Source organism: Garra rufa, chromosome 24, assembly GCF_049309525.1.
Source record: "Garra rufa chromosome 24, GarRuf1.0, whole genome shotgun sequence".
Lineage (NCBI taxonomy): Eukaryota > Metazoa > Chordata > Actinopteri > Cypriniformes > Cyprinidae > Garra > Garra rufa.
In genome coordinates, this window is record NC_133384.1 from 24541530 (window position 1) to 24562535 (window position 21006).

At 35.2% G+C, this 21006-nt stretch overlaps 2 protein-coding genes across 4 annotated transcripts; one reads left to right on the top strand and one right to left on the bottom strand.

Moving 5' to 3' along the window:
- Positions 1–1470: 1470 nt before the first annotated feature.
- On the bottom strand, positions 1471–11418 carry ythdf3 (YTH N6-methyladenosine RNA binding protein F3). Of its 2 annotated transcripts, XM_073830889.1 has the most exons (5): positions 11090–11418; positions 10716–10740; positions 10074–10153; positions 7029–8705; positions 1471–3036 (listed from the first exon to the last, which is right to left on the bottom strand). In XM_073830889.1, the coding sequence occupies exons 1-5, from the start codon at positions 11111–11113 to the stop codon at positions 3013–3015; spliced, it is 1830 nt and encodes a 609-aa protein (XP_073686990.1). In that variant the 5' UTR covers positions 11114–11418; the 3' UTR covers positions 1471–3012. The 2 variants fall into 2 exon arrangements, with proteins under 2 accessions (XP_073686990.1, XP_073686989.1); XM_073830888.1 differs by lacking the exon at positions 1471–3036 and having other exon boundaries at positions 6145–8705.
- A 2183-nt stretch (positions 11419–13601) lies between these two features.
- Positions 13602–20791, top strand: pdha1b (pyruvate dehydrogenase E1 subunit alpha 1b). 2 transcript variants are annotated; one of them, XM_073830749.1, is made up of 12 exons: positions 13602–13732; positions 14136–14156; positions 16452–16520; positions 16592–16765; positions 16853–16979; positions 17323–17414; positions 17496–17588; positions 17678–17833; positions 17966–18037; positions 19336–19403; positions 19586–19694; positions 19787–20791. In XM_073830749.1, exons 1-12 carry the CDS (start codon positions 13676–13678, stop codon positions 19949–19951), a joined length of 1203 nt encoding a protein of 400 aa, XP_073686850.1. In that variant the 5' UTR covers positions 13602–13675; the 3' UTR covers positions 19952–20791. The 2 variants fall into 2 exon arrangements, with proteins under 2 accessions (XP_073686850.1, XP_073686852.1); XM_073830751.1 differs by having other exon boundaries at positions 19569–19694; positions 19787–19924.
- Positions 20792–21006: the final 215 nt, after the last annotated feature.

Here is a 21006-nt window from a genome sequence, read left to right on the forward strand (position 1 = left end):
TGAATTCAATCCATCCTCTGTATCTCTGTTGTTGGGAGAAAATTAAGACTCGTATGTTTACTTTTACATACAACTACAAAACACCTGCATTGCCTGTTGTCGCTAAAGCGGCTTTAACGCAAGAAAATGGCGGACAGCGTAACTGGCTGAGGGCGGGAATATGCAAATAGGAGAGTAGTTAGCGGTCCTGGGCAGGGCCTGAGTATCACGTAGTGCTGCTCATAAAATCAAAACGCTTGATAATTGAGACTTAATGGAAATTTATATTTATACATTATATAAAGGCTAAATAAATAAGCTTTCCGTTGGTATGGTTTGCTAGGATAGGACAATATTTGGCTGAGATACAACTATTTGAAAATCTGGAATCTGAGGGTGCAAAAAAATCTAAATATTGAGAAAACCGCCTTTAACGTTGTCCAAATAAAGTTCTTAACAAAGCATATTACTAATCAAAAATTAAGTTTTGATTTATTTATGGTAGGAAACTTACAAAATATCTTCACGGAACATGATCCTTTTTTAATATCCTAATGATTTTGGACATTAAAAACACTCCAAATATACTAATATAAATTATATTAATAATAATGTAGAAGTGTAAAGAAATTTGAGTGATCCTCCCTCACCACAGAGGCATTAGGCATTATGTATTTTCGTTTTTTACATAGCCTAATATTTTTCTGTTTTATTTGTTTGTTTGCCCAGATACCAGATTAATTTCTGACCTTGGCACAGTTAAGTTTTTATAGCCTATTTATATCTTTTTATCTCAATAAAGATTTCAGATTGCTTAGGAAAGTGAGGGATTTAAGGGGGAAAAAGAACCAAATAGTCTTTTACAGCACAAGACTTGCTATAGCGCTTCAGCCACTAGAACTGATATAGATTGGGCAATAGCGCCACCTAATGGATGATTGATTAAACAAAAACTCCGAGTAAAATAGGCCACAATCACGAGGAATGTTTAAAGTTAATTTCAAACGAACGCATATGAGTATTTTGCATTCAGACTTGGGTTATAACTGGATGAGATTTAGAATCATATTTCAGAATATTTACATTCGTTTTGTTTTCCTTAAAAGTTAAATATTGGCACTTGCAAAATGCATTTTCAAAGCAAGTTTCTTACAACTTTACAAGTGAATGTAACATTAGTTAATATGAACTAACATCAACGAATAATGAACAATATTTGTTACACTATTTATTCATTTTTGTTCATATTCGTTGTGTATGTTCACAGTGCTAAGGTTAACAAACACAACTTTTGATTTTAATAATGCATTATTAAATGCTGAAATGACTATTAACTAAGATTAATAAATGCTGTAGAAGTATTGTTCATTCTTAGTTCATGTTAACTAATGTATATTAACCTTATTGTAAAGTGTTACCAAAATTAGATCTGGTGGTGCTTCCAAGCGATATACAAAACCAAACCTGCTGCAGTCAAGACAATCTTCAGAATCCATTTCCATAAATCTATATTTATTTTTCAAATCAGATTAATTAATCACATCATACCTCAGTTAGCATCAGCATCATTAAGAAGCATTGATTTACAGTAACCTATACAAACATGGCCTTAAACCGAAGCACACAGAGGAAAGGGAACGGAAGGCGTCTCTTTTTGCAGCAGTGTCATCATCCCACTAATTTCAACCATAGAACGTGAACCCAGATTCCATCACTGGGTCCAGTTCTTCTTACCCACAACCTCATGAAGCAAGAACAGCCTAAAGTCATCTGTGAAAAAGGCAGCTTCCACTGAGCAAACAGGAAATAGCAAAGACTGTAATTACTTTGCATTACTTACAGATGTTTGAGAAGATCAAGTCTTAAGGGGGGGGGGGGGGGGGAGTGTGATCTCAAGACACCGGTATCCTGTAACGTCAGGCCATAGCAACAATACTACTTTAATCATTCATTCAGTCAATCAATATAATCAAGACCTAAATAGATTGTTTCATTTGCATGGCCTCAGAATAATGCTCAGTATATAGTTGCAAACGGCAAAACCCAAAGTTCTCATGCAATACGAATTTAGACAATATGTCTAGGACATTCTGAAAGGAAAAACTCGAAACGTGGCATCGCTAAACATGGATAATGTTTATTTTAGCTAGTGAGTCACCTATAGGAGAAAACCGTCACGTTCTCACTGAGCTTCGGCAATTCGGACTGAATCCTGATTAGCAGCAGATTAGAATCCTGATCAGTCCAACAAAAGCGTTAAAGAGGTTCTCTTGAACACCAGGCCTGGTTACGTCTGGGGATGATGAACTTCAGAGGAACTTATGGCATATTTCTGAGCAGGTTTCTCCTATGACAAATGCACTTTTGAATGACAGGATTGCAGGAAAAAATAACCAAACAAAAAACATACAGAAAAAAGTGCATTGGCTGCGAAAACTCTCATTTGGTACACAGAAATAGATGCTGATACACAAAGGTGAAAGGGCTACTCTGGAGGCAGACTACAATATGGGACGTGATTATTCTGACTTGGGTTTCTGTGCCTCAGTTACGTTTTTTACAGCTTCACGTAAATTCAAGTAAAGATTTTCTCCTTCCTTGGATACATAATTCTCATCTCCTCTGAGTGTGCTCAAATTTATCGAGCGCTAAAATTTTAATGATTTACAGAAAGACAAAACAATAAGCCTACAAATACAATTGAAATCCTCAGAACCAACTACACTGGTTAGTCAGTTAATACCAAACAGATGTCCAATGATAGTTAAGGGTACTGGTAGAAGCTTTTAGAAGGGCTGAAAGTGCTTTAAGATACAGTTTACGTGAGTGATTTTCTTTCCGTTTCGTGCGAGACTTGAGCGTAAGGGCAGATCCATCAGAAGTTGACGCAGAGAAGTCCACTGTCGTGATTTAAGAACATCGTTTTCAGCAGAAAAAAAATACGGCAGAACCCCATTCTTCCTCTGAGGTTACACAATATTTAAGGTTCTACATCATTAGTTTTGACATTCTACCAAGGAGATCTCTGTAAACCTACTGTTTATTTCTATTTCGCTCCTGCAAAGAAAGAGAAAAAGAGAAAAGAGACAAAATTAGATGATTAAAGGGAACATGGAGGCATTAAAAAGATCTTTTACTAAGCTAGTTTGTTTTAACTAACAGTAATGGAAGTGTCTTTAAAAACTCTTTTGGCTCTTGTTTAGGCGTAAACTAATTTTACACTTAAAAATAAAGGTTCTTTATTGGTATCGATGGTTCCATGAAGAACCTTGAACATCCATGGAAACTTTCAAATGCAGAAAAGGTTCTTTAGATTTTTAAAATGTTCTTCAAAATGGTTCTTTTAAGAACTGTTTACTGAAAGGTTCTTTGGGGGTCACCGGGTAAGCAATTTTGAGAGTCTTTCTAAGTTCAAAAAAGTTTTAAATGTTAAAGTACTGGAGATGCAGATCCAAAAACTGCTTGCGATACTGATGCATGTAACTGTTAAAATAAGTTTTGCGGTTGAGTATCTGAACTGCTGATACAGCCAGTGGTTTCCGAACAGTATGAGGCTGATTAGATCTCTCTGACATGCAGAGAGTAAAACTTTTCACCTTTAAAGTCATTTTAAAAGAAGTGAGTAATATTTTTGACAAATGTTTATGGGAGATGAAGACCTCGGTTACATAAAAGCCATTTTATGCTACATTAGGGTGGTTGTCCCACATGATAGATTTTATATGAATACTACTCATTTCCTCTCAGTAACCTCTTCTGGAGTTATTGGATTGGAGAATTCATCATGCATTACAATTATTCTTGTGAACAGGGTATTTCTACAATAAATGTGTTTTGCATGATGCTCAAACACAGTAACAGGTGTCAGTATGAGGTCTAGGACCACAATGGTAGTGTCCAGTGTCATTTCCCTCAAAGGACTGTGTTCTTATCTTGACAAAGCTGAGAAACAGGGACAGTTCACTCAAAATTGAAAATTTGGCTTCAAATGGTCCCCACCTGAGACCATCCAAGATGTAGACGAGTTTGTTTCTTTATCAGAACAGATTTGGAAAAATTCTGCATTACATCACTTGCTCACCAATGGATCTTCTGCAGTGAATGGGTGTCGTCAGAATGACAGTATAAACAGATGATCAAAACCATCACAAAACCCCACACAACTCCAGTTCATTAACATCTGAAGTGAAAAAAACAACTAACGTGAAGTGAAAAGCTGAATGTTTGCTAGAAACAAATCCATCAGTTTTTACCAGTTTCAACTTAAAAACTTAAGTTGATTTAACTTAAAATTTTAAGTCATTTCAACTCACAAGTTAAATCAACTCATTTTTATTGTGATAAATTAAAATGACTTGTAGTTTTAAGCTGATTTAACTTAACATTTTAAGGCAGTTGCTGAACTTAGGTTTTTAAATTAAAACTTTTTCACTTTCTCCAGTGAAAATGTCCCCTGCTGTCCTCTCACATCAAAATCCACTGACATTTTTGTTTACAATAGTTTTGGGATGTATATATATGTGCATATTTTTTTCCTGATTCAGACAAAACTACTTCAGTACTTTTTAGTAATCATCAATTGTATTTTAGCCAGAAACAATTATTTAAAGTTAAAAAAACGTCTTAAGGAAAGATTTTTTTTTTTTTATTACAAACAAGCTTTTTGCTTTCCTTTTCACTGTTGTGTGGATTATTGTAATGTTTTTATCAGTTGTTTAAACACTCATTCTGACGGCACCCATTCACTGCAGAGGATCCATTGGTGAGAAACCAATGTAATGCTAAATTCCTCCAAATCTGTTCCAATAGAAACAAACTCATTTACATTTTGGATGGCCTGACGCCTGAGGGTGAGTACAATTCAGCAAATTTTCATTTTTGGGTGAACTTTATTAATTTATTTATTTTGGGTTTAACCGTCTCATGCTGCTCGGTCATTTTCGAGTGTAAACATTCCCATTTGTGATCCTGGATCACAAAACCAGTCATAAGCATGAATAGCATAAATCAGAATAAATAAGCTTTCTATTGGTGTATGGTTTGTTAGGATAGGACAATACGTTTATGCATATTACTAATCAAAAATTAAGTTTTGATATATTTACAGTAGGCAATTTATCCTAATGATTTTTGGCCTAAAAGAAAAATGTGATAATTCTGACGCATACAATGCATTTTTGGTTATTGCTACAAATATACCCGTGCTACTTATGACTGGTTTTGTGGTCCAGGGTCACATTTTGTATTTTATATTATATTTATATTAAATTTTTTTTTTTTTTTTTTACTTTGTTTGAATAGTATGTAACTTGGTAAAGGTTTTGGCATTTGCCATGCATTTCATTTAGTGGAAACATAAGGTACTGCACCCAAACAAACTCTTACTAAAAGCTTTTTTTTTTTTTTTTTAATCTTAACCTCAAATTTGGAACACAACTTGATTAGATGGATGCAGTTTTAGAACAAAACATTAAATGATGGAGACTGACAGAATATATTATAATTCATTAGCTCATTATGTTTAAATGCTTGACATTTCTCATGATAATAAAATACATAACCGAAGTAAAGCATCACAAATTTATGAATGCACAGTGCCATGCTATATATAAATTTTCAATACAACACATTTATTTTATATACACTGCTTTATGTCACAGATTAAGACCACTGCATTAGATTAAATAAAGCAATAAAGCAAATTAAACCAGAGGCCTTGGAGACCTTTTTAATTTAAATAGTTGATTTTATTATGGCTTTGGCAATCTACACATGATTGGCAAGGTAATGAAATAGAAAGAAAATGAGGTTGGAGAAAACCTTAATCTGAGGTTTGATAATCTCTCACGAAAAAAAGCTAAATTTGTCCAAGTACAACAAGACACCTTGATTAGACCAAGCGCCATTTTGATTGCAATTTTTCCATTTATGTTTTTGACTAACAAGTTCATCTTAAAGTGGGTTACGTAATGATGCACATATATTGTGTAAGTGACAAATACTCAATCAGCTGAACACAAATGACATGCTGATGTAACAAGGCCAATAGAGTTGCAGTGCTGCATATTACAGGCCATATACATGCAGCAACTAAATTCAGTCAATTCACAATTTGGTTATTCACAGGAGTAAAAGCAGCAGCTTAACACGCATAAAACACAGAACTCTGTTCAGCTGATTTTTATTAACAATTGCCGGACAATTAAAACATTTCTGGTGGGTTTGGTCAAAATATCTAAAACTAAAAAACTGCTGGCATTCATTTGTTTATTCTACACAGGCACGAGACGGCAAAACATTGCAATGGTTATCAACACGTAAACCATCACAAGTTTGGGAGACCCGAGTAAGTTGGGTCAATGAGTTTAGTGTAGGTATACAACCTTCTAGTGCCAAACAATTTCCAACACTCTTCCAAATGACTATTTGTTTAGATGCAAGACACAATACATCTTCAAAGGTCTGACCTGACAAATCATGTGAAATCTGATCTAACTGCTGTTTTCATAACTAACATACAAGGGTAAAAAGCAGCTGGTGCCGAGGTAACGGGCACAGACATCAATTATTTGTGTTGGTTGGACAGGAAATGATGTAAGTCCAATCTATTAATGGGACATCTGCCTGCTGTTTGAGCAGAGACCCTGATTGGCGTCACAGCTCGACGCCAGCGTTTTGTCAATAAATAGTCAGAGACTTTTTCTTTTTTTTTTTAAAGAACCATTTATTTCACAATACCTAACTGAAATGTAAGGGAAATGTGTTATGTGCAAGCCGTGTTGAGCAATAACACAGACAACTTATTACGTGAGCACCAGTGATGATGTACTGAGTAAGCAGATCAAACGTTTCATTTCTAATTATGACTGACTGCACTGTTTTTGTCTTGCTGCTGCCTATTTCTGAAGCACAAAAAGACTTCTAAAAAATTCTACTTTTGGAAATGGATGGACATGCTGACAGCACTAAAACGTAACAATGTCTGCGAGATCTAAATGTGCAGTGCCTGCTTTCTGCTATTGTGAAGAGTGGCAGAAAGCTGCGCTTACCCTTCGCATGGCTTCCTCTTCCTCCTGCCGCTTTTCGTAATGTGCAAAATCGTCAAAGATTGAGGTGGTATGCTTGAAAGTCGCAATAATTTTTAGCACTTGCTTTGCCTTCTCTAGGGGCACTTCCTGAGTGTCCCTGGAGTTGGTGACAGGCTTGTTGTCATTGTTTTCTAAGCGAATGTGCCGCAGTTGGTTATTGGGCACATCCTTAACAAAGATCCATTTCACCTCAAACTTGCCCTTCCACTTATCCTGGGACCAGACGCCGGCGTAGGCGTTATAGTCCACGGTTGACTTCATCTCAGCCACGCCGCAGAAGTGTCCGCTGCCGTTGACACTAAAGAGCAGGTACAGTGGACCTTTGGCACCGAGCGAGCGGTAGGCGCCGTCCAGGCGCTTGTTTCCGTGCTCAGTGCTGCACCAGATCGAGTACTTGATGGAACGGTGGATGTCGTCCTCCGAGTAGCTCTTGATAATAAAGACCCGTCCGTTTTTCAAGTTCCAGTCAAAGTCTTTGGGGTTGTAATTGTTGAGGGCCTTGAGCTTCTCCAGCACAGGGTGAACCTCACTGGAAGAAGGCGACGAGCTCATGGGGACTCCTGTCCCAAGGCCAAAGTTCTCCACGCCGCTGTTCTGGTTAAATGTGGTTCCTCGGTTCCTCGGAGCCACCCAGCGGTTTTGGAGTGGGGGGTTCTGCGCCTGAGGTGGGTGCAGGGCCTGCGGAGGACCTGGTTGTGAGTGATGGTGAGGGTGGGGAGGACCTGGGGGCAGCTGCTGAGGGTGCTGGGGAGATTGTAGCTGGAGCTGCTGGTGTTGGTGTTGGTGTTGGTGGTGTTGGTGCTGGGGTTGAGGGGGCAATGGACTCTGCAGCATGGCCTGAGGTTGAGCCAAGAGTTGCTGCTGCACCATGGGTTGCGGTGGCAGCATCTGCTGCGCAAGAGGGGGTTTGGTGATTGAGCCTTTGTCATCCCAGGTCCCAATGTTCATGTTATGTTTTATCGGCGGGGGAGGAATCGCGGCACCGCCTCCCAAACCCATGTTTGGCTTTGTCTTCAGCTTGGGCTGAGGTTTCGCCGGTTTTCTTGCTATGGCAGCCCACGAAGTGGGTTTTGGTGCGGAGGAGCTGACGGGTGGCATGCTGTTGGCAGCCATGCTACTCATCCCCGCTGTCCCACCTAAAGGAGACCCGACCGTTTTCGTAACGGCCGACATGTCGGAGCCGAGCTTGAGCCCGGCCATTCCCTGATCAATACTACTGAGCCCTGGAACTTTACTAAGTTGCGTGTCACTGCCAAATCCGGCCTGTCCATCAGCAATGGCCCGGCCCAATGAGCTCGGGGGATATCCATAACTGCTGCTGTATGCTGAACTCTGTGTAGACTGTCCCTGAGAACCACTGGTGCCCCAGGTGGAAAAGTCTGCATTTCCAGGAAAGAAGTTAAATCCGTGTTGGCTGAGAAAAGGGGGCGTGTTGCCTAAAGCACCAGGCTGGCTGAAGACTCCATCGGGAATGAAGTGATGCTCACCATTGCTCATCTGTCCATACGTGGTCAGGTACGGCATAGGCGGATCTCCAGCGGTGGACCAAGCAGCCTCTCCCAAAGAGTAAGGGAATCCGATAGAGGGAGCATAATAGCTAGGCATGTAGGGATCAGACATTGGTGGGTAGCTATTACTCTGTAGGGGGTAATTAAACACAAGTCAGTAATGATGATGTAACAAACCAATGACTAAATAAAGATATGACAAAAGCATAATAGGTGAAAACAGCGTGATAAACAAAATTGTCCACAAAGTATTTTTTAAGGAAACCCTAGGTATTAAGACTTGTATAGTTTAAAATATCACGTAAATGATGTTTCTTACTGAAATATGTAGTAGAAAAATGAAAGATTTATGTTATTCAAAAAATCCATGTCATTTTATATACATATTTTGGACTATGTGGGGCACCATTATTTTGATCACATAGAACGGTTGCACTCTGTGAGCTACTGGCACGGAGCTACCCTATTTTTACTGCAACACAACTTGGAAAATAAAATACTTATACGATGACCACAGCTACTGAAAAAGCTTACAGGTGGCAATGGATATATATGTAGACTCAAACCAAATTCCATACCATCGATTTTCCCCACAAAGAAGCTAAACGCACCAGGACATTGAGTGAAATCCACGCTGAGAAAGTCCTTCAGTGGCTGCGGTGTCATGAAAAGAGTCGGCATGTCTACATCATTTGTAAGCTCTTTCAGGAGATGTGGTCTACTAAAAGCCTCAAAGGCATCAAGGCTGAAGTGGAGAGAACAAAGATGCAGGTCTTTAGGAAGTTATATTCATCCACAGGCATCTTCCAATTTTTTTCTCTTCTTCTTATCGCTAGGAAAGCAGTGAAGACTTACATCGCTTCTCTTGTTGCCCTTTGACTGAAAATTTTAACCAAAAGCTGCACAATGTGGCATTGTATCTATATTTTATTTCCAAGTTGTGTATTCCGAGTTGTGTTGCAGTAAAAAGGTAGTGACAGTAGCTGACAGAGTGCAACCCGTTCTATGTAATCAAAAAAAATGGCACCCCCCCCTCCCCCACAGTCCAAAATATGCATAAAATTATGTGGATTTCGAAAATAACCTAAATCTTTCATAGGTTTTCTACTACATATTTTAGTTTAGTTGCCTTTAAGAATTTAATATGTTTATTCACCAAGGATGCATTAAATTGATCAATTAACATTTATAATGGGACAAAGGATTTCTCTTTTTAATATGGTGCTCTTTCAAAATTTCAATTGATTAAAGAATCTTGAAAAAAAATCCCAATTTCCACAAAAATATTCAACAGCACAACTGATTTCAACAATAATAAATGTGTCTTAAGCACCAAATCAGCATATTAGATGGATTTCTGAATAAATTCTAATAATATTTAAATATATAAAATGTATTTTTAATCAATAAATGCAACTTTGCTGAGTTTAAGAGACTTCTATAACAATATCATCTGAATACTGACAACTAATATGAGAGTATAAGGATAAAAACTCACCTGATTTGTCTGGCTGCTCAGGTAATTGTCAAAGTCATCATCATTTACAGCATCCTTCTGATGCATCGAACCGTTTTGCACTAAGCAAAATTATACCAAAGACAGACAGACAGACAGACAGTGTGTCAGTTACTTTTACTTAGTTCAATTCACCATAATGAGTCACAGCAAAAGTAAATTACATTTGGAAATGATTGTCTAAGCAAGAACAACATCATCGGTCAATGTCAGCAATATGAAGTCACATAGAGAGCTAGATTAACATCAAGACTAGTCTACTACATAAAATATGGTTCACAGAAGGAGTGACTATTTATAAATGCACACAAGTGAGACAGTGAGAAACACATGCATAAACCAAACACCCTTAAAGAGACAGTTCACACAAAATGACATTTCATTTCTCATCCACAGGTTTTTCTTTTTTCTTTTTTTGGCTGAATGACCACCTCAATCACCATTCATTTATATGGCATTGAGAAAAATATAATGAAAGTGAATGTTAAGTCTCTAAATTTCTGTTCAACAGAAGAAAGTTACACAGGTTTATAAACATGAGAGTGAGGGAATATGACAGAACTTAATTTTTGAGTGAACTGTCCTTTTAAAAGTAGACAGTAAACGAGTCTTTTCATCACGTACCTTTATTTCCTTGTCCTTTAGGTCTCTAATTTTGCGTTCACAGTGAGCAAACAGTGACAAAAAGACAAAAAACAAACAATGAACATTATATCATAATGAACAGAACATGAATACAATGATTTGGCCTAGCAGGAACAGCTAACAAATATCCAAGACTCTCAGTTTGTGGAAAAGCGACTCGACTATGATTGACGTTGGATGCGTTTTACAACCCAATGAAGAGCCTTACTGTAAAATTGTTTATTCCGTCCAAGCGCGCCAATAATGCTGTCTAGGTAGGCAGCTCACTAGGTTTTAAGACACAGCCACTACCTGTACATGCACCATCATGTTTATATAGTTTATATAGACGGAAACGCGTCCGTCTGGCGAACCTGATCGACAGTTGTCGCAGACATCCTCCGGGAGCCTGAGCTGATCGCTGTTATGACAGTCCACGGTCTCTCCTGCCACCGCTGCGGGTTCACGTTATTTTTCCTCTCCCCGGGTTGCCCTATAATCACAGCGTATTTCTCAGGCGTTGATCTCCTCGCCCGGTTTCAAACGGTCGGCAGCGGTCCTTTCGAGCGGCACTGACAGCGAATGTCAAACGGCTAGGGATGGTTGGTTGCTGTGTGATGTGTTTAAGTTAGTCCGAAACATTCACACTCTGTGTAACGTCTGGAGAGAATATTACCCCTGCTCTGCTCCACAATGGCGGACGGGCTCTGACTCTCACTTCCGTTTGAGCGCTGACCTTCCGCCGCTGACGTAAAACAGGAGACATGAGCCTGCTTTTTCATACAGTGCAAAATATTGCTTTTGCGATTACTATCTTTAATTGTGATATTGTGGTATTGTATTATTTGTGCATTTTTTATGGTTTACAAAGTGGTTTCTTTCGTCTTGTTTTTGGTTAGATTTGTGTATATTTATTAAGGATCACATCATGCCCAGCTTTGAAAATGTTTTATTCGGGTATTTCCCTTATGACTTAGGTCTTATCTCATAAAGGACATTATTTAAATAATCTTTTTAGCTAAGCATACATGTTATGTAAGTAAGCCTTTGTTTTTGTTTTAATTTAAAGGTAAAGCTCAACAATACCGTAAAGCAATATTAAGGTGATTTTTGAATAATAAAACTTAATAATACACGGAGAAACAAAAAATTAACAGGCTAAAAATACGGATAGAAAAACGAAAAAACATATATTTTTAAATATCAATATTATTTAGAAGTAGTACCAAATATATTTTTTAAAAGATATAAACTTATTAATTTGTAATGTAACAGTTTTAGTTTGGAAAAAAATATAAATATTTTGTTCTTTATTGTCTTATCATAAAGGACAATAGTTAAATAATCTGTTACTTCTATTAGCTAAATTTAGCATACATATTATGTAAATAAGCCTTTGTTTTCAATTTAAAGGCTAAGTTTAACAATACTGTTAAGTTGATTTTTGAATAATAAAACTTAAGAATACATGGAGAAACAAAAAATTCATAGGCTAAAAATACAGATAGAAAAACAATTTTTTTTAAATATTAATATTATTTAGAAGTAGTGCCAAATACATTAAAATATATATATATATCTTCATTTTATGTGTGACATTATATATGGATAAGTATAAATATCACAATATCATAATATAAGACATTATATAAGATTTAAACGTATTAATTTGTAACGTCACAGTTATACTTTGGAAAAAATAAAAATATTTAGTTTATTGTTGTCTTATTGAAAAAGGATAATATTTAAATTATATTAAAATAAATGCTTCTGAGAGCTAAATTTAGCATACATTTTATGTAAATAAGCATTTGTTTTCAATTTAAAGGCAAACAATACCTTAAAGAAATATTAGGTTTGAATATTTATTTACTAATTGTTTACTTTTATCTTTTGATTTTTGAATAATAAAATCTGTACACGGAAAAAAAAAGCAGGCAAAATGTGTCAAAAAGTGATAAAATTATACATTTCCATGACCATGGGGGAAAAAAAAATCTTATTTAGAAGTGGTACCAAATACTTTTTAAGTATAATTATATAGCACAATATCATAATATAAAATATAAATCTATTAATTTGTAATTTAACAGTTGTACTTTGGGGGAAAATGTGGTTATTTCATACATATTATTATATTATTTTACATTATTTTAAAAATTAAATCATACATTTTACAAATATATATATATATATATATATATATATATATATATATATATATATATATACATATATATATATATATATATAAACATGATGTGGGCGAAAATGAGAAATAAAAATATATCCATGAAAAGACAACATTCTGCTATAATTGCTCTTTACCGCTTGGTGGCACTGTTATATTTTTTACGAAAATAACATGACCGTAAATGACGTTCTTCACAAGTCATCAAAATAAAAGTCCTGTTATTGCTAACAGAATAACATAGACATCAAAAACTTAATTTGCAAACCTCAAATAGATTTGTTCATATTCGTTTATGTTATAAGACATGTAAAAATATTAAAATGTAAATCAGTCAGACTGTTCCCTGAGTACTTGCTTTATTTATTCATTCATTCATTCATTCTATTTTATTTTATATGTATTATATTTTATTTATTCATTTATCATATTTAAAATAATTGTATTTATTTATTTATTCATTTATTCATTTTATTTGATGTATTATATTTTATTCATTCATTTATTTTAAAATAGAAATAAAAAAATAATTATACCAAAAACATGCGTAATATGACTTAAAATTTATGTATTACTTAAATATTTATTTAAACATTTTTATTATTGTTTCTGTTGTTGTGCACAGTTAATCTGAACTTTAATTCTTGAAACAGAGTGTAGTCAAATCCTCAGCCATGCTGAGCTAGTGTGAGTGTTTCTGGCTTCAGCTCACTATGTGGGGTTTATCCTCCTAAAACACTCCTGCACACTCAGGCTGGGCTTTTGGAGCATGCAGAACATGCTGACAGTGATAGCAAACGCACTTAAAGGCGGTGCCAAAATGAATGTAGGTATCATAATGTATGTCTGTTTGCTGTAAATGAGACAGAGCACTGAAAAATTCAAGCTCTGTTTAGCTTAGAGGCATTAAAAGATTTACGAGGCTAAACTAGATCTCTGTAGTCTCATCGACCTTGTAGATGGTGTACCGTAAATGCAGAGTCATGCTTACTGTAAATTAAATAGCCACTGAACCGATCAGATTTGATTAAAGTCTAATCTGCCCTGATTCGGTCACGCTGTTGTGTGTTAAATATAATATAATAGGTTATTTTTAGCTTTTCACAGTCCGTATACATTGCTATTTTTACTTTTTATCTTTCTTTTTTTATTTTAAATAAAATACACAGTTTTAAATATAGCATTGCATATCCCCATTAATGGTTTCTATCTTTCTGCTTGTTTTTTAGGGTGCCCAAACAGTGTCTGAGGTAAGATATTAGGGTTCGGACTCGCACTTAACACTCAATTAACTTCTTTATATGATCCAGCAACACCAGCTCAACCACCCTAGTATTAGTTAGTTAATAATAATTGAATCATTTTTAAAAATAGTACTTTTTATTTGAATATTTATGTTTATAAAGTTATTGTTTTGGTCTATAGCTCATTTAAGAAATTACGATTACAGATTTTAAAGAATGTAACTGGTCTATCTTAGTTATTATAATTTGACCAACCAAATATAGTTTTGTTTTGTTTTTTTACAATTTAAAATAACTATGTTTTGTTTGAAATGTTTTAAAATGGAATTTATTTCTGTAAAGTCAAAACATCTATTACTCAGTCTTCAGTCACATGATCCTTCAGAAATCATTCTAATATGCTGATTTGATGTTAAAAAAACATTTCTTATTAGTATTGTTGAAGAGTTGTGCTTGAAATATTTTTAATAAACAAAAAGTTAACAATTTATTTGTAATATGTATTTTTGTTTTAATTTAAATGTCTATATTGCCACTTTGATCAATTAAATCCTTGCTAAATAAAAATATTAATTTCTTTTTTTTTTAAATGTAAGGTTAATGTGTTTGTTTTAGGTACACTACCTTTCAAAAGTTTTTGAACAGTAAGATTTTTAATGTTTTTTAAGTCTCTTCTGCTCACCAAGCCAGCATTTATTTGATCCAAATTACAGGAAAACAGTAATTTAATTACTAGAAGGACTATTTAATTACTTCATTAACTACTTAATTACTATTTAAAATAACTGTTTTCTATTTGAATATATTTTAAAATGTAATTTATTCCTGATTTTAAAACTAAATTTTTAGCATCATTACTCCAGTCACATGATCCTTCAGAAATCATTCTAATATTCTGAATAACATTTATTATTATTATTATGTTGAAAACAGATGAGTAGAATTACATTTTTTCAGGTTTCTTTGATGAATAAAAAGTTTAGAAGAACAGCATTTATCTGAAATAGACATTTTTTGTAACATAATAAATGTATTTATCATCCTTTTTGATCAATTTAAAGCATCCTTGCTAAATAATTTCTATAGCTAAATATATATGATTTGAACAGCAAATCAGCATAATAAAATGTTTTCTGAAAGATCATGTGACTGGAGTAATGATGCTGAAAATTTAGCTTTGATCACAGGAATAACTTACATTTTAAAATATATTCAAATAGAAAGCAGTTATTTCAAATAGTAAAAATATGTCACAATATTACTGCTTTTGCTGTATTTGGGATCAAATAAATGCAGCCCTGGTGAGCAGAAGAGAATTGTTTGTATCGTATGGTTCAAAAACTTTTGACTGGTAGTGTACATTGACCTTCAACATTTAGTCAATTCTTCTCAAGTTAAATGCATTGTGCCAGTATTTCTGTTTTAAATGATTTTTCATAGTTTATTAATGCACTCCACTCTTCTCCAGGGCACCACTTTGATCAATTAAATCCTTGCTGAATAAAAATATTAATTTCTTTTTTTTTATGTAAGGTTAGTGTGTTTGTTGTAGGTACACTACCTTTCAAATGTTTTTGAACAGTAAGATTTTTAATGTTTTTTTTAGAAATCTCTTCTGCTCACCAAGCCAGCATTTATTTGATCCAAAGTACAGGAAAAACAGTAATTTAAAAATATATATTTTTACTATTTAAAATAACTGTTTTCTATTTGAATATATTTTAAAATGTAATTTACTCCTGATTTTGAAAACTAATTTTTTAGCATCATTACTCCAGTCACATGATCCCTCAGAAATAATTCTAATATTCTGAATAACATTTATTATTATTATTTTTTTTATGTTGAAAACAGCTGAGTAGAATTTTTTAAGGTTTCTTTGATGAATAAAAAGTTCAGAACATTTTTTGTAACATTATAAATGTATTTATCATCCTTTTTAATCAATTTAAAGCATCCTTGATGAATAATTTCTAAAACTATATAAGATTTGAACAGCAAATGTGACTGGAGTAATGATGCTGAAAATTTAGCTTTGATCACAGGAATAACTTACATTTTATAATATATTCAAATAGAAAGCAGTTATTTCAAATAGTAAAAATATGTCACAATATCACTGCTTTTGCTGTATTTGGGATCAGATAAATGCAGCCTTGGTGAGTATCATATGGTTCAAAAACTTTTGACTTGTAGTGTACATTGGCCTTCAACATTTAGTCAGTTCTTCTCAAGTTAAATGCATTTACAGTATTTCTGTTTCAAATGATTAGTTTATTAATGCACTCCAATCTTCTCCAGGGCACCAGAGTGGTGGTATCAGCACGTTCTTTTGCTGACTTGACGCCTCAAGCCAGCTTTGACATCAAGGTAAAGTTCTCACATTAGTTTAAAAGTGTGCACAAACAATTGAGCTCATTCAAGAGCTTGTACAATTTCAGAGATGCGACCTTCACCGTTTGGATGAAGGCCCTTCGGTGCAGACGGTGCTCACCAGAGAGGAAGGACTTAGGTATTACCGCACTATGCAGACCATGAGACGCATGGAGCTGAAGGCCGATCAGCTCTACAAGCAGAAGATCATACGAGGATTCTGCCATCTTTATGATGGCCAGGTAAGACTAAACTAAATTCCTTGCAGTCTATAATTGCTGTTTACACACAGCCACTGTGAAATGATTTATCTATCTCCTGCCATTCAGGAGGCCTGTGCTGTAGGCATTGAGGCTGGTATCAATCCCACAGATCACCTGATCACAGCATACAGGGCTCATGGTTACACCTACACCAGAGGTGTGTCTGTGAACAAAATCATGGCAGAGCTCACAGGTAAGGACTTTCTTCATAAAACTGAATTAGAGAGCTTTGGAGAGGACAATATTTAGCTACAAGATACAACTATACAACTTACTACTAAGATACAACTATTTAAATATCTGGAATCTGAGGGTACAAAAAATCAAATTACTTAGAAAATCCCCTGTAAAGTTGTCCAAATTAAGTTCTTGGCAATGCATATTACTAATCAAAAATTAAGTTTTGATATATTTACAGTAGGAAATTTACAAAATATCTTCATGGAATATGATCTTTTCTTAATATCCTAATGATTTTTGGTAAAGTATTGTTGGCTACAAATATACATATGCAACATGTTTACAATCCATTTCAGGTCGAAGGGGTGGTGTTGCCAAAGGCAAGGGTGGCTCTATGCACATGTATGCCAAGAATTTCTACGGTGGGAATGGTATTGTTGGTGCCCAGGTGAGATGAATCATGGCTTACAAGAATATAACATCAGGCATTTATAAATCTCAATTCTTTAACAATTTCCCTGTTTTGAAGGTTCCTCTCGGGGCAGGTGTGGCTCTGGCATGCCAGTATCAGGGTAAGAAAGAGGTTTGCGTCACTCTGTACGGGGACGGAGCTGCTAATCAGGTGAGAGCAACTTTTCTGCCATGTGTTCACAGGTTTGCGTGCGATCTGCTGTTGCAAAATATGTCTTATCTGATTAATCTTTTTATCAGGGCCAGATCTTTGAGTCCTTTAACATGGCAGCTTTGTGGAAACTCCCCTGTATTTTCATTTGTGAGAATAATAAATATGGCATGGGGACTTCGGTGGAACGGGCCTCAGCCAGTACAGATTATTACAAGAGAGGAGACTACATTCCTGGTTTGAGGGTAACTGTCTTTTTTGTTTTTCTAGCTACCTCACCTTCTTTTGCTGTTCACCCATGCATGCAAATTTATACAGACGTACATAAAAGGCACATGTGAGCAAATAAGTCAAGCCCGTTTCTTTGTTTTCTCTAGGTGGATGGTATGGATGTTCTCGGTGTGAGAGAGGCAACCAAGTTTGCAGCAGACTATTGCAGATCTGGAAAGGTAAAAGATTAGCAAGTCATACAAAACCAGTCATAAGTAGCACAGGTATTATCGATTTTTCTTTTATGCCAAAAATCATTAGGATATTAAGTAAAGATCATGTTCCATGAAGATATTTTGTAAATTTCCTACCATAAATATATCAAAACTTATTTTTTGATTAGTAATATGCATTGCTAAGAACTTCATTTGGACAACTTTAAAGGCGATTTTCTCAATATTTAGATTTTTTTTACACCCTTAGACTCTAGGTTTTCAAATAGTTGTATCTCGGCCAAATATTGTCATATGCTAACAAACTATTCATCATTGGAAAGCTCATTTATTTAGTATTTAGATAATGTATAAATCTCAATTTAAAAAAAAATTGACCTTTTTGACTGGTTTTGTGGTCCAGGGTCACATATTTTAATTGTTTAACAACTTAAAGAGAGGTTATAGATTTAGAAGAATGGTTCACCCAAAAATGAACAGCTGCTGAAAATTGTGCTAATCTGAGGTCATCCAAGATCTAGATGAATTGGTTAATTTCATTGGAACAGATTCCTTACATGTCTTGCTCACCAATGGATCATCTAAAGTGAATGGGTGCCGTCAGAATAAGAGTCCAAACAGTTGATAAAAACATCACAATAATCTACAAGTAATCCACACAACTCCAGTCCATCATTTAATGTTTTGTGAAGTGAAAAGCTGCATGTTTTTAATAAATAAATGCATCATTAAGATGTGTTAACTTTAACATTTTGGTCAAAATACCACAATAATCCATAATAACAGTTTCCTCCAGTGAAAAAGTCCTCTTACATCAACATATTTGTTAAAATTGATTTGGACTGTTTTTCCTTTTTGCTTAATCTGTGCATATTTTTCTCCTGATTCAGATGACTTTTACACTGGAGAAAGCAATATTAAGGATAGAGGATTTGTATTTCAGCCAGAGGCTGTTTGAAATTCTTGAAATTTCTTACAAATGCACATCTTTTTGATGGACTGCAGTCGTGTAGATTACTTGTGGATTACTGTGATGTTTTTATCAGCTGTTTGAACTTTCATTCTGACGGCACCCATTCAGATCTATTAGTGAGCAAGTAATGTAATGCTTAATTTTTCCAAATCTAAATCAATCAAAATAATTTACATCTTGTATGCATTAAGGGTGATTAAATTTACAGCAAATTTTCATTTTGGAGGAACTTTTCTTTTAAGCACGAGCTAGTTTTGTAAACAAACATGATCCGTTCTAAACATGATCCGTTCTATGACTGGTGGGCAAATGTTTGCCCTGTGCTCTTCAGGGTCCCATACTAATGGAGCTCCAGACATATCGTTACCATGGCCACAGCATGAGTGATCCTGGGGTCAGGTGAGGTTGACCTTCAACCTTCCCCCTGTGGCAGGCGCTCTCCCTTCCTCAGTTCATTTAAAACCCTGTTCTCATCTGCTATAGCCTCCATAATCAGTCTTTCCTCTTTAGTTTTAGGTAGTCCGTGCATAATTTCACTGAGCTCCCAATTCGCTGTATTTTCAGTGCTTTTCTCTTCTTAGTTATCGCACACGTGAGGAGATTCAAGAAGTTCGCAGTAAGAGTGACCCCATCACTATGCTGAAGGACCGTATGATTAGTAACAACATGGCTAGCCTGGAAGAGATAAAGGTACATGATGCAAACCAGATACTTGATGAATAACAAAGGGTTAACAACAACAACTAGTTTATCACCATATTATGTTGTTGCAACCATGACAGGACATTGATGCTGAGATTCGTAAGGAAGTAGAAGCAGCAGCACAGTTTGCAACCTCTGATCCAGAGCCCCCAATGGAGGATTTGTGCAACCACATCTTTCACAATGATGCACCTTTAGAGGTCAGAGGCACCAACCCCTGGATGAGGCTGAAATCCCTCAGCTGATGATTCAGCACTTCATTCATCATAGTACAAGAGCTCTGCTCCTAAACCTATACGCACAAAAAGATGGATTAAATTGTTTAATCTGTCAAGTCATAATTACATTCCATAACCGCTGTTATTGCCTCTATATTTAGCGGCAGTTTTGCCGACTATTAATATTTTAGGAAACACAAAGCACAACATACAGTACAGACCAAAAGTTTGGACACACCTTCTCATTCAAAGAGTTTTCTTTATTTTCATGACTATGAAAATTGTAGTCATGCATCAAAACTATGAATTAACACATGTGGAATTATATTTAATTCTATAAAATATTTAATTTTATATATACTATATATACTTCTGCACAACACAACTGATGGTCCCAACCCCATTTATAAGGCAAGAAATCCCACTTATTAAACCTGACAGGGCACACCTGTGAAGTGAAAACCATTTCAGGTGACTACCTCTTGAAGCTCATCAAGAGAATGCCAAGAGTGTGCAAAGCAGTAATCAAAGCAAAAGGTGGCTACTTTGAAGAACCTAGAATATGACATATTTTCAGTTGTTTCACACTTTTTTGTTATGTATATAATTCCACATGTGTTAATTCATAGTTTTGATGCCTTCAGTGTGAATCTACAATGTTCATATCATGAAAATAAAGAAAAGGTGTGTCCAAGGTGTGTCCAAACTTTTGGTCTGTACAGCAATAAACATTTAGAGCAGTACTGTAAAATAGATTATGAATAAACAAATGGGCATCATCCTATAGCTGTAAATGTGTAGAAATCAAAGTGCACATATAAGGTCTCCGAATGAAATGTAGACCTAATAAAATTATTTGTAATGATGATACAATTTTCATGTCTTATTCACCTTATTTTTCCTAAGAGTGGGTGGAGCCATTTGTACATTTTTGGGTCTGGCTTCCATCTCATCTAGTCCAGCTATTTTTAGCTGTACAAAACATGGTTTTACTGCTTGATAGTGCAAATTGGTGTCTGGCAATATTATTTGAATGTGTTATCTTAATTATGAACACACTGGTTTGTAGTGCAAACAGTTTT